Consider the following 26509-nt stretch of genomic DNA (forward strand, 5'->3'; position numbering starts at 1 on the left):
CAGGGCTCTGGTTACCTGTATCGCCCGCCTATCACATGGCGATTTGCAAGATCAGTTACGTCAGAGATTTAGACTTAATTTGCTAACATTTAGAAATGCAATATTGCACTGCAAACATAGAATAGTTTTATTTTGAAATCTGCAGTGGAGTTATATGCTGTAAATATTGCATCATTGTGCAATGCAACTTGATGTAGGAGTGTGGAACATCATGAGTTTGACACGTATACTACGCAACATATAAACCATTTACAATAACACATCAGTAGGATGGAGCATGTTCTACTGTGTAACATGTGTTTGTTATAACACTGAATTAATACCAGCATTTCTACATTTTGATGTTATCCTATTGTGTGCTTTTACTGCAAGGAACAACAGATAGCCTCTGTAATTCCACCTACTGTGATGCAAACACCTCATGAGAGCTGCTGGGATGCCAATGACTCAATAGTGCTTTCTATTTTGAGTTCTGCCAATGACTGAATTTTACTCAGTCTGAGAAAAACAAACATATCATTCAGATGGTACAGCTGGAGCAAATTTGACGTTTAAACATGCAAAAAGTTGATTTACGCCTGAAAATTATGAAGCTTCTGTGTTGTGTATTGCCTCTTAACCAGCAGGTTATAAAAGATAATTGTGAATTATATGTTTAGCAACAATTCAGCTGCTGAAAATTCAATATATTAGCTTCGCCATGGTAATGACTCACTGAGGATGACAACTTTTTATGTCAAATACAATAAAATAGAGGCAGTAAAGGAATAAGTTTGCAGTTCAGGCAGAGTTCTTGAAATTAAAAAATGTTATTTCAGACAAGCAAAATATTTTTTGTTTTTTTTACCACCTGGTCACAATTGACACACCACCAGCTGTGATGCTCGACAAAGGTGGTAGAGTTGTAACTCAGAACTTTTAGTTTCCCTCTACATGGATAACAGAAACTATTGGTTCTGCCTCTATGGAAACACTATGAATTGTTGCTCATTCACTTTTGACCTTTGTTGCATTTTCCCCATCCTATTTAACTTGTGTTATTTCTACCAGACAATAGTGTTTTGGTCAGGTAAAAATCTTGCTTTATTCATTGAAACTGAAAGCTGAAATTGAAGACTTTTTTTTAAAATAAATATATTTTTTGCAGATTCCGAAACAACAGAGGATGAAGGTGACCAATTCGAGACCAAAGAAGATAGTGGGGATGTTGAGGACCAGGCTGTGCCTAGAGGTATCCTCCTTGTTTTCATTTGAAGTTTTACCTATGGATAATTGTGGGTTTATTTTAGAGGGGATGTATTATTTCTGTTTTTGCTTATTCACTAATTTCACTGCAACAGCATTACAACATGTAAGACACTAATGAAAATTCTGAAATTTGCTCAGTAACTGTTAAAGCTGCATACATTCATTCTTAGCCATTAAGGGGTAAAGGAATGAGCTGAAAACAAAATACCGGTAATGATAATGTTATTATTTAAGAATCAATGAATCAACACAAACATTTATTTGGGTTTGTTTTTGTGTCTACATGATGAATAGCTTATCTGGCTGGTCAGCTGCTAATTGCTACACTGTGTTCGGCAACTAGTTGCTAGATTTGTCTGTCTGTTTGGTACTGGGTGTAAGTAGTGTGCAGTTGGTTAAACTGAGCTTTTTGATGAAAACAGCTGCCTGCTTTGGCTACACACAGTAATAATGAGAGCACAGGTTGCAGGCAGGAAAACCAAAACAACAGGCTTAGGGATGTTAAAATATTCTGTAGAGCAGGTGCGAACTACAAATTTGGATAGTCATTCTCTGTGGGTTCATCGCTACAAGACACAATTACAGATTTGATCCATTGTTTATATTAAAATATTGATTTGCCCTGAAAATACCTGACTATTTACATGTACAATTTGTCATGTCTCCACTTTACTTGAGATGCAGTGATGGACAAATGTGCAGAAGATGATAATAGAACACATGGACATGAGGATCACTCAAACGCATCCAGGCAAGAAAGAAACATGCAGAAACATGCATTATTTTTCAAAACAAAACCTCAGTGTGCTCATTGTATTATTGGACTAAAATTCTCTATTTTAACACGATACCCAGCAAAATTAGTAACTACCTACTGACTCCAACAGATTTTGCTTCAAATCCTCTATTTCAGGAGTCAGTCAGAGGACTTTTCAAGAGAATCTCCGCCACAAGTCCTCCCACCCCCATCCCCAAGACTCGTCAAACGCCCCTCCACCTCTCCGATGCCAAGCCGCTCTGGGTCGACAACACCTCTCAGTTTGCGAAAGAAAATTGTTGTGCCAACTGAATACCAAGACACAGTGCCTGGGGAGTTTGAAGAAAAAGTTAAGCAACCAAGATCTGTCTCCCAAAGTAACACCCAGGATTCCCGCCCACAGACTCCAGTGAGTGAGTACTCCCGCAAAGAATTTACCCCTCGACCATCCCCAAAGCTGACCAGGGCAAGCTCAAAGGTTTTTGAGAAGGTCCGTGGCCTAGAGGAGCGAAGAAGAAGCCTTGAGCTTCCAGAAGGTTCCATCTCGGGAAGATCCTGGGCGGGGTTCAATCGTGCTGGATCTGTTGATTCAGATGATGGAGGAAGCCGGTTGGGCATCTCTAGAGAGAGTTCAAGGGAAGATCTTAGGGAAGCTCTGAAAGAGGATGCTGCTGAGCGGAGATCTATGTTTAAACAGAGGGCTGCTTCACTGGAGGAGAAACCACGCTACTCCCAAAAAGTCCAGGACATTGAGAACAAGTTCACCGAGGAGCTCCAGCGCATTAAAAAGCTTGTTGGAAAACCTCATATGAAGAAATCGTTTTCAACTGAACAGCTCACCCTCAAGGGCAAGCAGAGGCAGCCTTTCAGAAAAATTGAACCTATTCCTCTCCAAGTCCTTCAAAAGCTTCAAGAAAGAGAACGTACCCAGTGGGCAAAGGAACCGACAGAAAAGGATTCAAGTCAGCAACCAATGCAGCAACAACAGCAAACACAGCCAGAGCAGCATAAATCCCAACCCCAAAAGACAGCAAGCACTGGTACAACAACCGTAACAGTCAGTAGATTTGGGGAAGTTGCCGGCCCCCCAGAGTCAATGCAGTTATCTGACCTACCTGGACAACGATCAGTAAGAGAATTAAGTAGAGTCAGTCCTGTAACAGAAATCATTCAGAGATCATCATCACCAGCATTGTATCACCAACAAAGGGAAGAATCACCAAGCAGAAATGTTGCTGAGATGACGTTACGCAAAGTTGAACGAAGGCCACCTAGTCCACTTGTACAAAGAGTATCTCGAATTCAAGAATCGCCGCACATCAAAGAATCACTTGTGCAAACATCACAAAAGGATGAAACCTCGGGGAGAAAGACACCAATAGAAGTAGCATTAAGAAAAATTGAAAACAGACCTGAAAGTCCACTGGTCCAAAAAAGGGCCATCATTGTGCAAGATCTCCCTCAGCAAGTTCCTCAAAAACCACCAAGATTGTCACCAGTCCCTCCAGTGGAGGAGAAAATGGAGGTCGAAGTCTCCAAACCAAACACCAAGATAAAAGTACCTACCATCATTGTTGAAGAAGAAAAGATGGATGTAGATGTTCCTCAGAAGACATGTGAGCCTCAGCAGATTAAGACTAGTGCCAAAGAGGGACAACAGCAGAAGACCAAAGGAAAAAACCGTCGCCCTCGACCCATGTCTCCAGAGTTAGGTTAGATATATTGTGTTTCTCTCATTAAGCTTGCTATTGTAGTGTGAAGCTCCAGTCTGCTTGTTTTTCATGTTTAATCAATCAATTACTCATTCCTTACTTAGGGGGGTTGTACTGGAAACAAATGGCTTCAGGCTTGTCTTTTGTCAAACTGTGCAGATTCTTCAGATGATTCCTATGTGTCTGCTGGAGAAGACCCAATGGAGGCCCCTGTATTTGAGTTTCCCCTCCAGGACAGCGTGGCATCTGCTGGTGCAGATGTGCTACTAAAGTGCATCATTGCTGGAACCCCCATTCCTGAAGGTAACATATTGCACTTTTTCGTTTTATTGCAGCCACCTCTTATGTCACCATGCAAGTGGATTTACTTTTCCTCTACTTTTTCTCCATTGCAGTTACCTGGACAAAAGACAGCATGAAAGTCATCAGCTTTGCAAATTTCACAGTCAAAGTAGAGGGGGAACGACACAGTATCCTCATCAAATCTGCAAAAATAAGTGATGGTGGAAAATACTGTGTAACTGCTGTTAATCAGATGGGGAAAGCCTCCAGCAGTGCCACACTTATAGTTAAAGCAGGTAAGTCAGCATATCAAACTGGGTGAAGTCAGTTATTACCATGAATTTAAAATAGTTATTTTAGCTTTTAAATATACAGCAGGACTCATATTGATGACCTATAGATTATCAAAAACAAGCCAACATAACAGTCATCTAAAAAAAAAAAAACACTTTTTTTTTTTTTTTTTTTACAGTGCATTGTGTTTCAGCTGGTTTCTCTCCAGCTCCCTTGTTGTTATCTCTGTGAGCAAAATGTGTGTGCCATATATTCCAGCTGAACAACCTCACTTATAGTTACCATAGCAACTCAGAGGCAAAACTGAACCTATAAATTGCCCACAGAGGCTCAGTGGCTCCACTCACTGTGAATCCACTATTGTTTGGATATCACATTTTGACATCTCAGATTCTAATTATATTTTAAGGGGTTGCTTTATTTTTTTTTTCTAAAATGCTAACTCGTTGAACTCACTCTCTGTAACAAATAAGTTTACAGATGCAAAATAAAATGTTTACATAAGATGTACTCATAAAAACTGAATTGTATTGAACTGTAGGTTAAAACATAGTGTTATCTTGCTGCTTTTATAGAGGCTGCACAGGAGCCTAAAGGAAACCTGGGTGTGCCTATGGATATCAGCAGCCCTATTACATCTGATGAGGAGTATCTCAGTCCCCTGGAGGAGGGTATGGATTTTGGAGGGCCAGAGCCAAGGCGAAGTATTGAAACACGTTTCAGGAACCCCCCGGCATTCCTGGTGAGGCTCTAGAGATCTCATTAAATAAATCCAACGTATTTACTCTCCCAACAAGACTATGACATTTGTCTCTTTAGTTTTGACACTTACCTAACTGCATCTTTGACTCGTCTGTTGCAAAATGCTGCATGGAAATGTGTTATGTACAAAACGTCATTGATCTTGTCAGTATTAATTTTCCAGTACGAACGATGTTTTCTCTCGTGTGGTCATCCCATCAGTGCATCTATACAATTAAACCTGCAGGTAAAATACATCTCTCAACCTCTAACTTACATTACATTTCAAACAGGTAACAATGAATGATCAAGGTGTCATTGAAGGACAGGAAGTCACCATGTCTGTCCGAATAAGTGGACAACCCAAACCCATGCTCTATTGGTAGGTCCTTTCACTTCATCAGTCAACTCATTGCTTGCGTAGGACATGGAAAAGACTTTCCCAGAACCACAAACCATGAGCAAGCCTGCTCGACTGCACTGTTTGTTCTTGTGCATGCTGCTTTAATGCATCTATTAAGGGAACTGGAAACTGAATGTTTATTTAGCCCAACAATCACCAGGCTCACACAAACGGTCTTAATAGGGAAAAGAGAAGAATAACATGCTTTCCTTTTACCATGGAGCTGCTTGGTTCTCATTAACACAAATGTCTCGTTGAACTAATGAGGTCCTAGACAACAATCTTGAATGTTCATGCAGTGTTGGAGTCATTCAAATGTGAACAAGAAGTCCTCAGCCAATGGTACCTTACTGCAGTTGCTGGCCAGGACAGCCTCAGATGATCAGGCTGGTCATATTCTATTTTCTCATAGCCAACAAATCCCACAAGAACAACAAACCTTGATGTTGTTGAGAAATGGCTGAAATCCCCCTGTGTTGTAAGAAGTGATAGCCTTAATGGGGCAGATGAAAAACACAGAGTCTATAGATGGTCTTCATGCTTCATCATGTTGTTTCGGTGCTTCATGGGATTTGTTTGACAAAAAGTTTGACAGCAAGAAAAAGGTATAATGTATCAAGTCTTATCCTTTAATACAGGAGACCAGAATAGGCTTGAATCACTCAGGAAGGTTCTGTTACTAGAGGTAGTCATGGCTCTCGAGAGACAATAGCAGAAAAGAAAGAGCTAAACATAACATTGGCAGTCCTGGACAATCTATCCCACCCCCCGCCCCTTCATACCATCCAGAGGAGAGCTGTTCGATGAAAAAGTGTGTGCTTGCTTGGTCATCCCCCATTACATAAATTCAATTTAAAAAGCTCTGAGTGGTGCATGAGTGATTCATGTCTTGTTTCAAAATATAGAACAATTGTTCCTTTCATTCTGTTCCTTTGTAGGCTGAGAGACAGAGTCACTGTAAAAACAGGCCCACGTCATATTGTACATGAGAGAGAAGATGGCACTTTTGAAATGACGATCAAGTCAGCAGTGAGGTCAGACTCTGGGATCTACACCTGTAAGATCATCAATGAATATGGAACCAAGCAGTGTGAAGGCAAACTAGAAGTAAAAGGTAGGTTGATTTCCAAGGTCCATGGTGTTTGTCATTTTTAAGAGTCAGCTTTATATTACTGAACTATTACTAAACTCTGTGCCAAGTTCAACAAACCTGGGGATGCTGAACCCAGCATCGATAATCCTGCATCACCCATACCAGAAGCTGGTTATCAAATTGGTTCAGTTAACCCTGTGTTTATCTATCCAGCTACAAACACAGTAATGCACAAGGACTGTTGATTGTAGCCAACCTTGTCACAACCATGAATAAAGTCCTTAAAGCAGAAGTAAGCGATATTTTTGTGTTAATATAAGTCTTAAATAGTTATATCTTCCGACAGCAATCACTTACATAGAGTGTTTGGACCGAAACACGGGTCTGTCAGTCACTCTGCTCTGCTCTGAGCCGAGGAGAAAACTTTTCTCGTATCCTACAAGTTTTATCCAATGAGGAGAGAGAACGGCATGAAGGGCTGTGTGTGCAGGGACGAGGACCAATAGATCCATGACGAGGGCGGGGGCTGCTAACTCCATCGGCTGACAAGACGTTATGGTGCGTTCAAGGCAACTCGTAATTCGTGTTTTTCCGACCTGTGAAGTCGTACCAGTTCGATCTGGTACGACTTCACGGGTCGGAAGTTACGAGTGGCCGTTATAGTGACTTTCACAGGTAAAACAGGTCGGAAAAACACGAGTGGGTTGCCTGGAACGCTACAAAGTCTTAAGTCGTGACTTGAAGCTGTAATTTACGGTTTCAAAAGCCTGCCTGGAACGCAGCATTAGCCAAAACGACCGGATCGCTTACTTCTGCTTTAATATGGTATGTGAAGAAACAAGGTTATCTTTCAGTAATTTGGATTATAGCCTTGTGCAAGAGTGATATTCAGCAAGGTGAAACGTAAAAAAAAAATATGATCACATAATAATAAAAAAATGTCTAAATATATATTTTTGTTAGTCTGTAGTTTATAAGGTTAGAGGTTTATGTCCTGGGAATAAATCTAAAGCTCCACTGATAACCTTAAATCCATTTTTCTTAGTACAGACCTTAGTGTACCTGTAAGAAAACATATACATGATACCATAAGTGCAAGTTTCAATGTGACCTGTGACTGTCTCACAACACCACAACACTGTCCGTGTATCACTTAACAACACTCTGGAAATATGTCCTTTATTTGCACTCAGCTCCACCAGTTGAGCCGGGACTCGCTGTCATCCGCCCAGTCAAGGACATCACAGCCAAGGCCGGGGAGACGGTTTTGTTTGAGTGTCATGTCATTGGGCCCAAAGACACGGATGTGGACTGGCTTGCTGATGGGAAACTGATCCAGCCGGCGTTGCTCAACTGTAAGATGCACTTCGATGGGAGAAAGTGTCGGCTGCTGCTCAACTCGGTGCATGAGGACGACAGCGGGACTTACATGTGCAAGCTCAGCACAGCCAAAGGTAGGGAGACTAAATCCAGTCCAATCCAACTTTATTTGTTGAGCACTTTAAAGCATCCACAGTGGACCAAAGTGCTGCAAAGAAATAATAAATAAAAGACATAACAGCTCACATAAGGCATACAATTACGGTAACACTTTAGATTAGGGAACACATATTCACCATTAACTAGGTGCTTATTAATATGCATATAAGTAGCTTACTAGCGCCTTATTAGTAATTATTAAGCACATATTAACACCTTATTCTACATAGCCTTACTCTACCTCTATTACACCATGAATTTACGCTTATTCATTGTAAATTAATGCATTGTTGTTTCTGAATAATGATGTGAATAACCAGTGGGTTATTGGGGCCTTGTACAGGGGCAGTAGCACAAGAACAGTAATTCTTCCTTTATCACTCTAAATTAAAGCAGAAGTAAGCAATATTTTTGTGTTAATATAAGTCTTAAATAGTTATATCTTCAGACAGCAATCACTTACATAGAGTGTTTGGACCGAAACACGGGTCTGTCAGTCACTCTGCTCTGCTCTGAGCCGAGGAGAAAACTTTTCTCGTATCCTACCATTTTTATCCAATGAGGAGAGAGAACGGCATGAAGGGCTGTGTGTGCAGCCATGGTGCAGCCAAGGGATGCGCCTGAATGTGGTGACGTAGGGAGAAGGACTGTTATGGTGCGTTCAAGGCAACCCGTAACTCGTGTTTTTCCGACCTGTGAAGTGGTACCAGTTCGATCTGGTACGAGTTCACGGGTCGGAAAAACACGAGTGGGTTGCCTGGAACGCTACAAAGTTTTAAGTTGTGACTTGAAGCTGTAATTTACGGTTTCAAAAGCCTGCCTCGAACGCAGCATTACCCAAAACGACCGGATCGCTTACTTCTGCTTTAATATAGCATTAATGCATTAATTTACAATGAATAAGCGATAATTAGGAGTTAATATCAGGAAAAATCTTAATTCATGGTGTAATAGAGGTAGAATAAGGCTATGTAGAATAAGGTGTTAATATGTGCTTAATAATTACTAATAAGGAGCTAGTAAGCTACTTATGCATATTTATAAGCACCTAGTTAATGGTGAATATGTGTTCCCTAATCTAAAGTGTTACCCATACAAATGAAATAAATTAAAAGACATACAACATGGGTAAAAATAGCTGCAAATATTAGGATAAGTATGATGTAAAATGATACAGAACTTAATTTATTGTCCTCTTCTGTCTATGTCATCTCACTTGAACTCTGCAGAGGAAGTGACCTCGTGTGGCAAACTCAAAGTCCTCCCCTCCATTGAACCTCTCTTCACTCGCAAGTTGGACGTCCTGGAAGTGATTGAAGGACGTAACGCTCGATTCGATTGCAAAGTCAGTGGGACGCCATCGCCTAAGGTCACATGGAGTCACTTTGGTATGATGGTACTTTATAGTGTCTTTACAATCTCAATAATTGTGAGAAAATGATACAGAATGATAGTTCTGCATCAGTATTAAGCTGCTCTAAACGATAGCTTGTTGTTATTTATAACTGTGTTATTATAACAATGATAAATAAAGTAAGTAAAACAGATAAACCTCTTTCTCCTATAAGACCACCCGCTCGCAGAAAGTGAGGACATTCGTATTCTCCAGGAGGCCGGCCGTCACTCTCTCATCATATCTCATGTGACCAACGACGATGAGGGTTTCTACACCGTCACCGCCCGTAATGCTCATGGCGATGCAGAGAGTTCCGCTGAACTTTACATACAAGAACCGCGCCCGGCCATCTCCTCACAGATGTAAGAGCAGATGTTAAGTCTGAGATGTCAGGGCTGTAGTTTGCTGAGCATGGATCACAAAAGCCACTAAAACTTGCATGATCTGGGCTTATTAGGGCGAAACTAGAGAAGATGCCGTCCATCCCAGAGGAGCCAGAGGTCCCGGAGAATGAAGTGGAGCGTTTCACCATGCCCGACTTCATTAAACCCCTTTACGACCTGGATGTGATCGAGGGAAAGGAGGCTGTGCTCAAATGCAAAGTGGCTGGTTTGCCGTACCCCACCATTGCCTGGTTCCACAACGGCAAGAGGATCGAGAGCACCGAGGACAGAAAGATGACACAGTGTAAGTGTTTCTAAGAGGAAAATATAAACATCTGTTTCAAGGCTTTAAAGCTGCCCCGTGGTTTTGTGTTTTCATTTTAAGGCCACGTCTCCTTGTTCATGTCCTGTTCATGTTGAATACAGTCGGCTAGGTTACTAAAGATGCATTCAGACCTCTTCATATCTTATCATCATCATCCCTTCTCCGTCTCTGTCTGTAGTCCGTGACGTCCACAGCCTGGTCATCCGCTCTGTGTGCCATGCCCATGGAGGCGTCTACAAGAGTGTCATCTCTAACAAAGTGGGAAAGGCCACCTGTTATGCTCATCTGTATGTCACAGGTAATGTTCTTTACTTTTTATACCATGTTCCTCTATAAAAAAAACAAAAAAAAAAACACAAATTGGTTAAATGAGTGTTGAACAAAGAAACAGAAACATTTGTGATGATTGCTTTATTATCATTTTCAGATATCCTCCCTGACCCTCCTGATGGGACTCCAGTGATAGAATCCATCACTGGTAAAACCATCACCTTAAGCTGGAAGAAACCAAGGAGGCTGGACCCATCAATCGGTATAATTAGATATGTTTTATTCATCAGATTATATAAGTATGTGTTAAAATACTGCTAAAAACTATCCAGATAAATTCGACACCATGCCACAAAGATATGAATGTGTCTATATGTAGTAAAATGTCGACAGAAACCTGATGAATATGACACAATATGACACAATACAATTTAGAAGTTTCTCTACACAAAATATGAATGAATCAATGGTAAATAAAAAAAGGGAATCTCAGTTTAAGCTACTGTAATTCCAACATTGTGTAGCACTGTGGATGAAATCCTTTCTTTTTCTTTAAGATTCCAGCTCTGTGATGTATGCCATTCAACAACAAGCTTTGGGCTCCATCCAGTGGATCATCATAGCATCTGGCCTGAAGGAGACCACCTACACCATCAGCACCCTCTCCAAAGCAGTCCGCTACGCTTTCAGGGTCCTGACCATCACCTCCAAGGCTTTCAGCAAACCCTCACCTGCCACTGACCCGGTGCAGCTCCTGGACAGAGGTATACAGTACATTCAGCTTTTACTGCATCTGTTTATCCATCAGTGTACGAGATTTGCTTTAATATTTTATGTGCGAACTTTGTTCTCCTCAAGGTCCATATCTTCAGGAGGCTCCAGTGATTGTTGATAAACCAGAAATTGTCTATGTGATGGAGAACCAGTCTGTCACCATCACTGTTACTCTCAATCACGTCAATGCTGCAATCATCTGGAAGAGGTACCTATCTCTCTCTTACTATCAGTGTCTCTTGTCCTTTTTTTTTATTAATGGCAAATGAATTACTTAACAAAGTGTAATAAACCAAAAGCAATGTCCTTGCATTTTCCTGTGATACCTTACAGCATACAGTTATTTTCATTTTAATGTTGAAGATGACAATAGGCTCCAGTTAGTTTTCTGTTACATTGCAGTTGTATTTGTTGTTTTAACAACACTCTTAAAAAAAGTTGGGTTAAAAACAACCCAATTTTGGTAGTTTCCCAACCCAGCACTGGTTAAATATTGGACAGAAATAAATATTGTTGGGTTAATTTAACCCAACAAATTGGGTTGGTTCCCTTAATACAACAATTGGGTTGTTTATACAACTCAACAGTGCATCATCACATCACAAACTTACATCTATTTTAACAACTATATGAAGCCTTATATAATAATATAAAGTCATGTAACATGTAGCAAACCTTGCTTTGTACTGACTTGAGTCTTGTCACATCAGTGGTTTGAACATAACTGTCGGGGTCGAGTTAGTGGGTGGTGCTTAGTTGCGCATGATGTTATTAATGTGCACTGTCCCTGTTTTCAAATAAACTTATAAACTAAGCCAAACGTCAATCCAGTGTGTTGGGTAGTCCAAAATACAACACAATTATGGAAATTACAACCCAACAGCTAATAACTTCATTCCCAACAGAAATAACCTGGCGAATTGGGTTCTCAGGATACCCAATTCAATGAAAATAACCCAATTGAATTAACCAACAGGCTCAACCTAGCAGTTGGGTTGAAAAAAACAACCTAGCATTTCTTTGTGTGAACCATGCTGTGATCACATGATTTTTTTTCACAAGGTTCACAAGGTTGCTGCCTTGTGAACCCAGTGTTAGCAAGCACAGATAAAGTGTGACAATGTGTACAGGCGCTGTGACGATCAGTCATTCCAGAGCTGTGACAAAAGTCTATTATTGTATTCTGACTTATGTTCGAGTCGACAGCCAAACCACCCACCACACCTGCGCAGTGACAACATTAAACCAAAATGAGACATATTAATCTTGGTTTACAATATTAATGCTTTACCAGGAAGGGAGTGATCCTGAGCAGCAAGCCAGGCCTGTACGAGATGGCAATGCCAGATGACGACCAGCACACACTGAAGCTGCTGAAAGTGAAGAGCGCTGACGTCGGAGAGATGTTGTTTGTGGCCTCCAACAAGTACGGCAGCGACAGCTGCACCTTCAATGTGGAGATGGCAGGTAGGCATTCCATCCATCCATCCATCCATCCATCCATCCATCCATCCATTCTTTGAAATGTCACTGTAACTTGTTGCCCTTTTGCATCTCTGCCCCCAGCTCCACCAACATTTGAAACCATCATGGAGGACTTGGATGTTTGTGTGGGAGAGACCCCTCGTTTTGCTGTGGTTGTGGAGGGCAGACCCATCCCTGACATCCTCTGGTTCAAGGTTTTTTATCCTTCTCACCTGTTATTTCAAAGAACTATTGGATTTTAAGAAACAGTCAATGGTCATTTAGAACTTTCTTTAAAGACTTTTTTGTGCAAGGTATTCAGTGGGCTAAGTTGTAAAATAGGAATGTACCAAAGTCAGATTCTGATTGCTTATGTTATTATTTAGATAATACACTCAAGAACTGTTAATAAACCCTACATGTTCTTTCAGAATGATATCCTCCTGTCCGAGAGCAGTCATCACACATTTGTGTATGATGACAATGAATGTTCCCTGGTGGTCTTAAGCGCCACCACAGACGACTCTGGGGTGTACACCTGCACTGCCAGGAACTTAGCCGGATCTGTGTCCTGCAAAGCTGAACTCACCATTCATCAAGGCAAGAAGTCGAAACATCAAGAAACATGAATAAGCATCCAGTCTGTTAGCTATAGGAATGGCTGTACAGTTTATTTCATCTTATGAATGCGTTTCCATTATTGTAGCTAAAAGTAAAGCGGATCCAGTGGACGATGAGGAGACCATTCTGAGGAAAATGCGCAGATTGACAGATTATTATGACATACATAAGGAAATTGGAAGGTAAGTTATTTAGGTCCCACAACTTTGTGCAATGTGGTACTTCCTATATTTGCCAGCTTCTTTCCCTGATATAACCCATCTTATTTATTTTTTCCTTCAGAGGTGCGTTTTCCTATGTGAAACGTGTGACTCAGAAGGTTGCAAAAATGGAGTACGCTGCTAAGTTTATGTCCACACGAGCCAAGAAGAAAAAATCTGCTCTAAGAGAAATGAAGCTGCTCTCTAAACTCGACCATGAGAGAGTCCTTTACTTTCATGATGCCTTTGAGAAGAAAAATGCAGTCATCATCGTCACTGAACTGTATCTTTATCATGTTATTACTGTCTTTGTTTTTTTATGCAGAGTACACAATTCATGATGCACTTTAGTAACACTGTGTATTTTTCTGAAAAGCATTTTATTTATATATAAAAACACTTTCCTGTTCAAAATTAAGATTTAGAAAACAATAAATGTAAATACATTACAATCAATTGCATTTTGAAGTCCCGACAGACTAGTCCTTAACAAGTCTTTAAGATGTCACGACGAGCTGCTTGACAGATTTATAAGGAAATCCACAGTAATGGAGTCTGATGTAAGTTGAACGTTTATAACATCTCTTGCACTCAACCTGTCAACATCAGTTTTAATGATTGATTAATTTCAATTTGTTTTTGGCAACAACAGGTACGGTCATGTATAAGACAACTGCTTGAGGGGCTGGACTACCTTCATCATTTAAATATCATTCACCTGGACATCAAGGTGGGTAACACCCCCAGTCTTTTTTGGAAATTAAAAGGTTTTTTTTAATTAAAAATTAAGTCCAATTGAGTAAAATGTTTGATTGATTTTGTTTTATTTTTTTCAGCCTGATAACATCCTCATGGCAGACAACCATGGTGATCAGATCCGAATCTGTGACTTTGGCAATGCGGTGGAGCTCACCCCTGATGAGGCTCAGTACTGCAAATACGGCACACCGGAGTTTGTTGCACCAGAAATTGTCAATCAGACCCCTGTGTCAAAAGCCACTGACATCTGGTAGAGTATCTTTGGAAAGTGCAACAAATCGTTGTATCTATTTGTTTTGGCTAAACACACTGTATTTTTCTAACACTTCTCTCTATTTGTCTATAGGCCAATTGGAGTTTTAGCATATCTGTGGTGAGTGAATTTATGATTATCAATGTTATTTCATTTCTTTATTATCATTAAAAAAATGTACTGTATTTCAAGAGATGAATATCATTCTCACTTTCTGTTAAGTGTACCTGTGGACTTGACATTTAATGTAAGGATTTGCTTCTGTTGTCAGTCTGACAGGAGTTTCTCCATTTGCTGGTGAGAATGACCGCAGCTCTGTGCTGAACATCAGGAACTACAATGTCGCCTTTGAGGAGAGCATGTTCGCTGACCTTTGCCGGGAGGCCAAAGGGTTTATCATAAAACTGCTGGTAGCAGACAGGCTGTGAGTAACACTGCTGGATGTCTAGTTTGCTACGTCTGTTTACAGAATACATTACAGAATATATGATTATATCATTGCAACACACAATTCAGAAACGATGTACAAATAAACAACTTATGTGATTATGTGAAGCATTTGATCTGTGCTATCATTCATTATTCTTAAGTTTAAGTCTTCGATTTTTATATTACGATTTCCATTCTGTATCATCAGAATTATTCATATAGTTTAGAAGCAGCTGCAGTGGTATTAGAAATAATATTGCATATCAAATTCATATAGTGTTTATACTGCATTGTTCTCTCATCCCTGTCTGCAACTCTAATTTGATTCTTCCTCTGGTGCTTTCAAATTAAGATACCAAAGAGCTATCTAACAGAATAAATGTGCTTAAACTTGAAAGACTGAAGTATGCAACTATTTTCCCTTGTAGGAGACCTGATACTCAGGAATGTCTCCGACACCCCTGGTTCAAGGTAAGACAAGGCCAGTGAAACATTAATTTATTCATTCTACAATCACTGATCAATATCCAATTCCTAATTTATTTTCTTCAATTTAATTCCTGTTTATTATGCAGACACTTAGCAAAGGAAAGGCCATTAGCACAGAAGCCCTGAAGAAGTTTGTATCTCGCAGAAAATGGCAGGTGAGGAATTTTTTTTATTTCTTACAGTATAATGTTCTTGTCTTTGCATTACACTGAGAATACCTACAGTTACTATTATTTTTGTTTTTTCACTACATTCTTCTTCTGCTTTTACAGCGTTCACTAATCAGCTATAAATCCAAAATGGTCATGAGGTCGATACCCGAGTTGCTGAATGATTCCTCCAGTCATATCTCCATCGCTGTTCCCAGGAACCTTAAAGAGGGTTCACCTCTGCCATCATCATCTTCAGATTCCGATGAAGACATTGATGAACTGCCGTTTATCCCAATGCCACTCAACATGGAATTCTCTGGATCAAGGATGTCTTTGAATGATATCCAGACGACCGAACAGGAGACAGTTAAGCCGAATGGAACTAATAAATGGTCTGGGTCCCCGGCTCAAGCACAGGAAGCAATGGAGCGTGACCCTAAAGAAACGAACAAGGAAGGAATTGAAATTACTGCTAAAGGTCGCCTTCGGAAAAGGTCATCGCAAGACAACGACAGGGGTTCCTCAGATGACGAACTACCTGCTGAATTGCCACAAAAGCCAGAGATGTCCAGAAAACCACTGCGAAGGGGTTCAAGCATGGAGTCAGACAAACCAGAGGGTGGGCGACGAAGAGGAGAACTTCGGCGTGGAGGATCAGCTGACAGTGCATTGCTGCTCCGGATTACGCCTGAGGAAGGAGCCGGAGAAGGAACCCAAGAGGAAGGCAAGAGAGTTCTGAAGAAAGCTGTCTCTATGGAACTACCAAGGAGAAGCACCAGCCCAGGAACGGCCAAATTGAGTCAAGAAGACTATGCTCTTAAACTGGAGTTGATGAGACAACGACTGCTTCGTGGCGGCAATGTGGACAATAAAATGAGTGGACTGAGAGGACCACTGCTGGAAACTTTAGGAATGGGTGATGAAAAACGTGCAGTATCCTCAGATCGCTACTCTCGTACCGCTCGTTTGGGCCCACCGCCACTAACTAGAGCTGCATCTACCGATTCCCCAAGAGACGAAGTTCCCAAACCCAAAATTTTGCGCAAAAGTGCTTCTTTCAGTCAAGGTGATTCGGAACCCATAGCTTTGCATCGCAGATCTGGAGCTCCTCTGGAGATTCCCCTGGCACAGATAGAAGAGAGAAGGCTTAAGGAAGCTATATCGATGTCATCGTTGACTGAGCAAACCAAGCTGGATTCTCGTCCAGTGACTCCCAGGGATCCTTCACCGAAGCCACCAACTCCAGAGTCTGTTGTACAAGAGAGTCCTACCAAAGCAGAAAGCGAGGAATCATTAATGGAGAGAGAGATAAAACAGGATGACTCTATAAACGAAAAAATGGATGGGTTGACTACTGATAGTAATTTTGATGAGAGATCAAGCACAAGTGGTTTCTCGGAGAAGGACATGAGCATATCGGAAGAACCAATGATTGAATCAGAGTATACGGGCCAGAGAATTCCTACACCTCCTCCTGAGGTCCAAAGCCCTAAACAAGAGGAGAAAATGGAAGAGGAAGAAGAAAAAGAAGAGATTAAGAAAGAGGAAGAGGAAAGAACTGTCAGTGTTTCTGAATCAAGCGCTAAAGAAAATGTAGAAGATGCTGTAGAAAATGTAGAAGAGGAAGTAAAAATGCCTGATAGATCGTCTGAGATGCTCATAACCACAAGCTCAGTTACAATGAGACCAACGCAAGAATTCTCCCCTCCCCCAGCTAGTGTCATGTCGACTTCCATAACTCCCTCCCTGCCTGCTCGGGTTGTTCTTCCAGATGGACGGACTTCAGCGTACGCTAGTATAATGCAGACTATCATGGTCCCTACACTTCAGCCTCTCAATGAGTCACCTATAGGCCCCTCTTCGCCTGTTGTTGTTCCGACCTCAGTATCATATGGAACAACTTCACCTGCTTTACCAGTTGTGCCAAAGCCAGCCATCATTTCGACCACCGAGCACGCTGCTGTTTACTCCAGGGTAGCATCGCCAGAAATGATGACAAAAGAACCTAGTCCACCAAAGACTACCACACATTCCTCATCCCAACAAGAGCTTTCAGCAGGAATGGACTTGGAGGACATTTCCTCTGAAGAAGTCTTTGAGGCTCGCTTCAAAAAACGTGAGTCTTCCCTCACCAGAAGTCTCAAATTTTTGTCACGGTCCAAAAATGACAACAAACCACAAGACTCAGGAGAGTCAGGGGAAGAGATATACAGACCTGGGCCAATTGGTGCACCACTAGAATTAGCACCAAGGAGACTTGAAGAGAAGTCAAAGTCAGTCCAGGACCTTCGTGAAGCTCAAAAGGACCAAGGCTTTATGAGAAGACTCTCTATGCGTCTAAAGAGAACTCCATCAGCTGAGCGTAAGGATGAAGCAACCAAAGAAGAAGACTCAGTTGCTTCAAGACGAAGGCTCTCGTGGACTCTTGGCCGACGAGGATCACAGGAAAAGAAGGACGTGGAGATGATGCGTGTAGATGGAGCTGACGCCTCGGTGGAACAAGATGAAAAGGAGCTTAAGAAACCTAATGAATCACCAGTCTTGGCAATGCGAAGGAAGATTGAATCTACAGTGGCTGGTATCTCCACCCGGATTCGTAGCTACTCAGAGGAAAGGAGAACATCATCGGAAGAAAAAGAACAAAAGAGGACACCCATTCTCTCTATGCTTCGTCGTGCAACATCAGAGAGCCGTGCTACCAAGGTTGCCAGCGTTCCTCAGAACCAGCTGGCAGCTCAGGCCAGCAATGGTGCCTCATCAGAGTCTCTAGACTCTGTGTCCAGCCTAAAGTCTGACGCATCAAAAGGTAGGAGTTGCTCCACCTTTGATCAGAGTGCTACACTTTCTTGAATGAGGGATGATTGGTTTGATGTTTTTCTTGTAAAGGTGTGGAGGAGCGCCGATCTCGCTGGGATAGATGGGGTCTGACCAGAGGGAGGCGGGACAAGACAGTCTCACAGCCTGATTTAACAACAGCAATCTCAAGAGATAACAGTTCCTTACGCTCACGCCAGTACTCTAGACTGGCATCCGGTAAGTGTACATAAAGAGGCACTGGGTTAAAGCTAACATCTATCATATGGCTTAGTTTAGCAGAAAGACTCAAAGCAGGGTCAAACTTGTGTCATTCATGTTGCCATACAGTTTCCAAGCAACCACCCGAGACAGAGAAGTGTACGTGCTCATTCAAACGTACATAAGAAGTAGTTCCAGATAACCCAGAGCATGTTTTTAATGCTGCTTTGTCAGGATTTTCTCCACCCACTCCAACAAAAAATACACTGCATGTGTTGAATTTGTAGGTCATTATAAGTAATTGAACATACACTTTGTTCCTACTCAGACCTAGCCCAGGGGTTATATCATGGCTCAGCAACATGTGCATGTTCAGTATGAATGAGATTTAATTTGTCTGATGTCTTTGGCGGCCAGATTTCCCTCCAGTCTTCCACATCAAGTTGAGAGATCATGTTCTGCTGGAGGGGGATCCAGTCACTCTCAGCTGTCTGCCAGCAGGCAGCCCCCACCCAAACATCACCTGGCTGAAAGGTAAAGACCTGATATAAAGACAGCAACTTGCTAAATACATATTGGCCTCACAGGTGGATGGTCAGAATCAGTTCACTTGCAAATTACAATAATTTACATCATTGCTCTTGGTTCCAAATTGTGTAGGGGCATAATGACGGCCTGTGTTGCATCTCTGTGCATAGTAACATACAGTGCCATGATAACAGAGGCTGCCTCAGTGCAAATAATGCAGTAACTGAAGTGTTCAGTGATTTCTCACTGAATATCTATGAATCTTTTGTTATTTGATGATGTTATGTTGATTAAAACAACCTTATACATGTGTGTTTCCTCAGATAAGAAGCCTCTGGAGATTGATGCCAGGATGAACATGATCGCTTGCCCTGATGGTCGGCAGCTACTGATGATCATGCAGACAACCAAGAAGGATGCAGGCGTTTATGAGTGTGTGGCTACAAATCCCCTGGCCGCTGTGTCCAGCGCCTGCACAATATCTCTTGCTCGTAAGAACTGAGACATACCTCCCTTTAATTTCAGTCTGTGAGGAGAATTAAACCATGTTACATCCTATAGTGCATATCATAATACTATTAAAAAAAGAAATACAGCAATACTGGGGCAAGTAGGAGTCCAAGGAGGTGTATTTCTGATTAGATAGATCTATAAACTACCAATGTATTTGTTTTAACAGGCCTCCCCAATCGTCCTGGGACCCCTGAGATTCCTCAGAAGTGTAACAACACGGCCCTGGTACTGTGGAGACCCTCCGACACCATGGCCCCCTGCACATACTCTCTGGAGAGGAAGACAGAGGGTTAGTGTTTACAAAGTTTTATTGCCTGCCTTATATTATTTTTATTGTTACATTTCACTGAGTTTTCAAAGGGTTACCTAGACGCAAGTATAATGGGGTCTCTGCATGCTGTGGCTTACCCATCCTATGCAGTGCCTACCTTAATACTACAGGAAACAATAAATTGTGATCACATGTACAGAATATAGTGTAGGTACGATACCCCTACTCCCATCAAACTATGTAATAAACAACATAATTCTTATGAAAATGATATCAACAACACTGCATAAATAATACAAAAAATGTTCAGGTTGCCATGGCTACATGTGGGCTACGCAGTGGTGAAGGTGAAATAGTGAAATCTCACTTCTGTTCTTATGGCAATATCATTGTCAATAAAGTAGAGGAATTGGAGAAGACTGTCTTGTGAGTACCAGAGCAAGGACTGTGTTCAGTGAAGATGTGCATTTATGGTCAATTGGACAAGTTAAACAAGGGAAAAAAGAGAACTTGCAACACTGTCTTCCCTCATAATAGAAAATATATTTGTTCAAGGGCTACATATTAAAAGAGACAACGTTTCAAGCAACTTGCTCTACATTCAAATGTACAATGATGTGAATCATCATTGTACATTTCTCTTCTCTTTTAATATGTAGCCCTTGAATAAATATATTTTCTATTTCGAGAAAAGACAGTGTTACGAGTTCTTTTTTGACGCTATCTACTGCATTTTGGATGTGCGTGAGCTCTTTTCTTTTGTACCTCAATTTAATTGAAGTTAACAAATTTTAATTAGATATCTATGAGCTTTTCGCAAGGTCAACAACAACATTATCACTTAAATGTGCCGAGTACCAGGTGCTAGCAGAGCTGTGCAGGAAGCAGGGATGGATCACCCACTGTGAACTGATCAAAGTGGGATGTTGGGGCTTTGCAGGCCAGTCACTCTGCAAACTCTTGAAACCGGGGTTAGTGAGACTGGCTAAGAAGAGGGTCATCAAATTGGTCACAAGAGGGTGGCCCTCTTTGAAGAGAGAGACCCCAAAGTTAACTGCTGCTAGGATGTGAATAAATGTCATTCATGTCTTTCTATTCGACTAAAAGAAGTAAAGTAGGAATAAAAATAACACTAATGTTAAACATGTACATTTTTTGCACCCCAGGTGAGAAGAACTGGCTGATAGTGGCAACAGGGGTGGCAGACTGTTACTACAATGTGGTCGACCTACCTCCAGGGTCCTCCTTTAGGTTCAGGGTGGCATGTGTCAACAAAGCCGGCCAGGGCCCCTACAGCAACCTGTCAGAGGTAGTGAGCATGGATGCTTCAGGTATGTGTTAACTAGATATCGTCTATTATATCAGGCAGAAATATACACAACAAAGCATTTTCTGTGTACTCATTTAATTGATTTATCTCACTGTCAATTTAAAGTGATACGCCCAAAAAAAGTTTTTCATGTCTTGCCTCACTCCCGAGTCCATGACCAGCAGATAGACACCATCCTTTCGACTGTGCGTGTAGTAACAAGGGAGATATTGGCAGAGCTGGCGCACCACTAAGTAGCTTAGCTCAAATCGGTAGTGTTAGCCTGCCTCCACCTAAAGTCATCAGAGAAACTCTTCAGCAACTCTAAACGGAAACCAGCGGGCTGATCTTCGTCTCAGAGCTGACAACATTTTCCGGTAAGGCATCTTGAGCGGTCAAATGCCGGTAACGGAGGGTTCAAGCAAAGACGGTTTATTTTGGTTCAAGCTAGCTACATTGAGGGTAGGTTAGCTTCCTATTTCAAAGTAAAAGCACAAATTCTATCGCCATTGTTTCCTGTATGTAAAGGGCAACAGGTGTTTAATTTTGTGAAAGTAACCGGAAGTGCGTTGGTCACAACGGCTAGCTTGAGTAGCACCGAATTCGTCCGAACAAAATTGTAAACAGCTGGTATTTAGACAAATTAATGACACACTGCTGATCTAAACGGCTACTTTCTCGCCTAAAAATGTTTGAAATGTCGATAAAGTGATATATTTACAGAGTTTAGAGCTAAAATTAAATTGGCTTCTGACTGCTGATTTCAGCTCGGGTAGGAGACAGGCTAACACTACCTATGCACTTCCAGCGTTTGAGCTAAGCTAATTAGCGGTGCGCCAGCTCTGCCCGTATCTCCCTTGTTACTGCACGCACAGTCAAGAGGATGGTGTCTTTCTGCTGGTCATGGACTTGGGATTGAGGCAAGACATGAAAAAAAAAATGCTGGCGTATCCCTTTAATGTATATGTACTCACATCATTCAAGCTTGATTAGGTGCTCTTGTGATTTGGGGAAAATGTACATCACAGAATATTTCCACTCCTGAAAAATGCATGAAAAGCCTTGTTTTCCTTGTCTTTAAGCAGAACCAGCTAAATCCAGTGCAACTGTGGTGGTCAAAACTGCCCCTGCGACTTCTCCTACTGCCCCTGTGGTGATGATGTCATCCATGAAAGTGCCTCCCATGAAACCAGCTCCTAGTAAATCTACTACAGTGACACTTGCCCAACCTGTCCCTCCGCCCACATTAGCTCCCGCTGCCTCTGTGGTTAAATCTGTGTCTCCAGTCACCGTCAAACCCACCGTTCAGGTTGATGCCAGCCGTCCTGCTGTTGTCTCCCCCGTTGTCCCCCCTGTTAGTCCAGCCCCCTCTGAACAAGCTCCTGTTCAGACCACCACAAGTATCCAAATCCCGCCAACAAAAGCCAAGACCACCCTTAGCATTAGTGTGAGTAAACCCCAAACCAAGTTGGCAGCGCCACCAGTTGTTCCACCTAAACCTCAAAGTCCTGTTAACACAGCCCTATTTAGAAAAGCCCCTTCTCCTTCTCCTTCACCTGCACCTGCACCTGCACCTGCACCCGCACCTGCTCCTGCGTCTGCTCCTGCACCTGCACCTGCTCCTGCCATCGGGAAACCAATTTCATCCTTGCCAATGTATGCGCCAACTGTGAACGCACGAGTCACTTCGCCATCTCGACCCAGTTCTGCCCCGACAGCCACCACACCCTCAGCCACCACACCCTCAGCCACCACACCCTCAGTCACCACACCCTCAGTCCCTTCTGTGACCATCTCGCCACCTGTGGTGGTGGTGCAGAGCCTGACGCCTGTGCTGCAGGGAGGGGACAGCTGGAGTAACCCATCTGGACGGGTCACCCCGTCGGGACGGGTCACGCCGTCGGGACGCAGGACACCGCTGGGCAAGTCTGGGGAGGGATCTCTGCGCCAGGGAGTTCCACAGAAACCTTACACCTTCATGGATGAGAAAGCAAGGTAGATAGATAGAATATAGAGAACTGTTTATTGCAAGAAGTTGTTGCACCTACGTATCCTGAGTCTGACCCATGTGTTTAGCTAACACTAACCCTAACCACTGCATTGGAAGCAATTCAACCCACAGGCTTCGAGCTGCTGTGATATGAATTCTGTTGAAGTCTCTGACTACGAGCAAAGGATAAAACACTGAAATTCGGTGCATTTTTAACCAGTCATTAAAAGTATCAATCATTTAATGAGACAATGAGAAAAGTCAAGTCAAGTCACAGTTTATTTATAGAGCACATTTAAAACAACCTCAGTCGACCAAAGTGCTGTACTGTTGCAAAAGCACAATATAGTTAATCATAAACACTACAACAAACAAAAACAACACAAGGGATAATAACCATTCAATTTAAAACAAATTTAAATTAAAAAGAGAGAATAAAAAGAGGGTAAAAGAGAGTAAGAGAGAGAGAGATAGACAGAGAGATGGCCGCCACAGACAGACCTGGCTGCCCAAAGAGGAGCGCCTCTGTCAGCTCTGTCCACAGAGACAGGTAGAGACAGAGCAGCACTTAATGCTACATTGTGACTCATACACACACATCAGGACACAGACATACACTAGAATCACACACACAACACCAAACTTCACCACACTCTCAGACCAGGACAAATTCTGTCATCTGTTAGGAGAACAAAGGGCCACTGCTTTGAAAGCAGCAAAATATGTCAATGAGTGTCATAAAAAAAGAGAAGAGCTGCTCAACATGAGCTCCTCTATATGAACAGCTCCTCCTGCTCCTGTTGAGTTTTACCTGCTAAATGATACCTACACTGTTTGTTCATTAGTATCATCTTTATTATTATATATCTGTTTATTTATTTATGTTGTATGTGTTATTATACCATTTTTGTAACGCTTTGACAATATTGTATTGACAGTCATGCCAATAAAGCTTGTGAAATTGAAAACTGAAATTGAAATTGAGAGAGAGAGCCAAGATTACTGCTTACTCCCATGTGAACCCATTTTGTGGTAACATGTTTTACACATGTGTGCTACACGGTAACACATGTGTTTGTGTGTATCACATGTGATTCACATAAAATTGGGCCAAAACCACAAGCAAATAACATGATTCCCATGTGCTAAATTTTTCACATGTGAAAAATCACATGTCACATGTCACATGAAATGAAATTCATGTGTTTTTTTTCTGTAAGGGTAAACATGCAAAGAAATATCATCAACATCAGATCTGGTATTAGTTTTGTGTCTACCTGCTGAATTCATAGCATATCCTTGTCACACAGGGGCCGTTTTGGTGTGATCCGTGAGTGCCGAGAGAACGCCACAGGAAACCTCTTCATGGCCAAGATCGTCCCATATGAGGTTGACAGTAAGCAGTCAGTGCTGCAGGAATATGACATCCTCAAGTCCCTTCATCACGAAAGGATCATGGCTCTGCACGAAGCTTATGTCACACCACGCTACCTGGTGCTTATTTCTGAGTACTGCAGTGGGAAGGAGCTGCTCTACAGCCTCATAGACAGGTGAAGGACTGTTACTCATTTGTCACTCGATTAGCAGAAACGCTATTTCTAAGCGTCGGCCTAATAATATACAGTACTTACTGTTTTCCTCTCAGGTTCCGTTACTCTGAGGACGACGTGGTGACCTACATCGTGCAGGTCCTCCAGGGTCTGGACTATCTCCATACTAGACGCATCCTCCACCTGGACATCAAGCCAGAGAACATCATAGTCACCTACATGAATGTCATCAAGATCATAGATTTTGGCAGTTCTCAGACATTCAACCCACTCTTCCTCAAGCAGTTCAACCCTCCTATTGGAACTCTGGAGTACATGTGTAAGACACCTACTATTCATGATAGAGTGATAGTAATCACTCAAATCCGCAAAATCCCTCAGACCTCTGAGCTTAGTAGCTCAGTGTTTTGGTTTTGTGGCCTGAACTTTGCTTCACTTGTTCACTCTCACTACGCCACACTTCCTGACCTGCACAAAATAGCAAATAAGCAAAATTAGCAGGCAGCTGGTGAACAATTGTTCTTATGCAGCTCTACATCTGCTGGTTGGATAAATAAGCAGTAATGTGCTTACACATTATTCCATATAAGCCTTTTAATACATCAATATTTGCAGATTCTCTTGCTGAAATGTGTCCCTTAAAATGACATTTTATTAATGTCTCATTTAGATCAGCAGCTATTATTAGGAGGCACATGAGAACACACCCTATTCAAATTTGTTCACATGAAACAGACACTAATGAACAGTCACAAATACAGTTATACAATACAGTCCAAATGTATTACCGAGCATAATTTGGAATCTCTGAGAACGATGACTGTGCTGAATGTAAAAGATGCTGCACTTCATTCTAGTAGTAAGATGTTGTTTGAAAGAAACCACTGGAGGTGTGTTCAGTGGAATTGAAAATGTTAAGATAAGACACACACAATTCCTCAGTGTGTGTGAAGTGTGTTCAGGCTAAACTGGTCATTTTGGGGGGGAAGAATCAAGCACTTTTGTATAACTGTGCTAATCAGGGAAGAGTATGAATGATTTTTTTAATGATTTATTCTGTTAATCCTGATGTAGTCTCTTCTACTCCTCAGGTTTATTTAACTGTATTGTCGGTGTGCACCAGCTATGAAAACAAAGGCTAATAAACTCAGCTAAACTAAAACTACGCACAAAACAACATCAGAACTGAAGTCAATGTACAAGGATTTTCTGCAGATGAGATTGAAGTTAAACATAAAAAAAATAAAGCCTGGCCTCTTTCTCTTTTCCTGTTTACAGCTCCAGAGATGTTGAAAGGGGATGTAGTAGGTCCTCCAGCTGACATCTGGAGTGTGGGTGTGCTGACTTTCGTCATGTGAGTACTGCTTTCTCAGCTTCCACTCAGCAGGTCCTCTTTAAATAGAAATGTCATAGTGTTCTTTAAGGGAAACTGGGTCTGTGATTAAGGAACGTGTTGTGATCCTGAAATGTTTGTTTTGATTTCAGCTGTTAATGCTGTAATTTTGAATGCAGAGGTGTGTCTTGATGGTAGTGTCTTCATTGACATCCAAACTAATGAATCAGCCTAGACGTAGATGTATTTCACATGGTTGATTTTTTGGAGTGATCCAGGCAGTTGTTTCCGCTCTAATTTCCAGGTTGAGTGGCAGGTCGCCTTTCATGGAAAATGATCCTCAGGAGACTGAAGCCAGGATCCAGGCGGCCAAGTTTGACCTCTCTAAACTCTACCAGAATGTGTCCCAAAGTGCCTCTCTGTTTCTTAAGAAGATCCTCTGTAGCTACCCTTGGTAAGCTGAACCCCACTAGAGA

At 41.8% G+C, this 26509-nt stretch overlaps 1 protein-coding gene across 2 annotated transcripts in view; it reads left to right on the forward strand.

Annotated features, from left to right (window-relative positions):
• The window catches only part of spegb (striated muscle enriched protein kinase b), a 38360-nt gene that overhangs the window by 8705 nt on the left and 3146 nt on the right, over positions 1-26509 (forward strand). The window contains exons 2-40 of one of the 2 annotated variants that reach the window (XM_085765687.1): positions 1148-1231; positions 1933-1999; positions 2162-3717; positions 3877-4020; positions 4113-4295; positions 4869-5035; positions 5328-5416; positions 6376-6551; positions 7724-7984; positions 9239-9397; positions 9578-9767; positions 9863-10092; positions 10292-10411; positions 10541-10645; positions 10941-11147; positions 11242-11365; positions 12452-12624; positions 12724-12836; positions 13053-13221; positions 13328-13424; positions 13525-13725; positions 13945-14002; positions 14095-14172; positions 14279-14451; positions 14548-14574; positions 14726-14878; positions 15312-15354; positions 15459-15527; positions 15645-18330; positions 18411-18557; positions 18957-19073; positions 19391-19558; positions 19747-19869; positions 21018-21182; positions 22243-23155; positions 24461-24700; positions 24796-25019; positions 25979-26054; positions 26338-26487. In XM_085765687.1, the coding sequence (XP_085621813.1) occupies positions 1148-1231; positions 1933-1999; positions 2162-3717; positions 3877-4020; positions 4113-4295; positions 4869-5035; positions 5328-5416; positions 6376-6551; positions 7724-7984; positions 9239-9397; positions 9578-9767; positions 9863-10092; positions 10292-10411; positions 10541-10645; positions 10941-11147; positions 11242-11365; positions 12452-12624; positions 12724-12836; positions 13053-13221; positions 13328-13424; positions 13525-13725; positions 13945-14002; positions 14095-14172; positions 14279-14451; positions 14548-14574; positions 14726-14878; positions 15312-15354; positions 15459-15527; positions 15645-18330; positions 18411-18557; positions 18957-19073; positions 19391-19558; positions 19747-19869; positions 21018-21182; positions 22243-23155; positions 24461-24700; positions 24796-25019; positions 25979-26054; positions 26338-26487 (10225 nt within the window). The remainder of the gene's footprint in view (positions 1-1147; positions 1232-1932; positions 2000-2161; positions 3718-3876; positions 4021-4112; positions 4296-4868; positions 5036-5327; positions 5417-6375; positions 6552-7723; positions 7985-9238; positions 9398-9577; positions 9768-9862; positions 10093-10291; positions 10412-10540; positions 10646-10940; positions 11148-11241; positions 11366-12451; positions 12625-12723; positions 12837-13052; positions 13222-13327; positions 13425-13524; positions 13726-13944; positions 14003-14094; positions 14173-14278; positions 14452-14547; positions 14575-14725; positions 14879-15311; positions 15355-15458; positions 15528-15644; positions 18331-18410; positions 18558-18956; positions 19074-19390; positions 19559-19746; positions 19870-21017; positions 21183-22242; positions 23156-24460; positions 24701-24795; positions 25020-25978; positions 26055-26337; positions 26488-26509) is intronic. The other variant, XM_085765688.1, reaches the window with a different exon arrangement.

Source organism: Trachurus japonicus, chromosome 21, assembly GCF_045865225.1.
Source record: "Trachurus japonicus isolate A0001 chromosome 21, Traja_1.0".
Classification (NCBI taxonomy): Eukaryota; Metazoa; Chordata; class Actinopteri; order Carangiformes; family Carangidae; genus Trachurus; species Trachurus japonicus.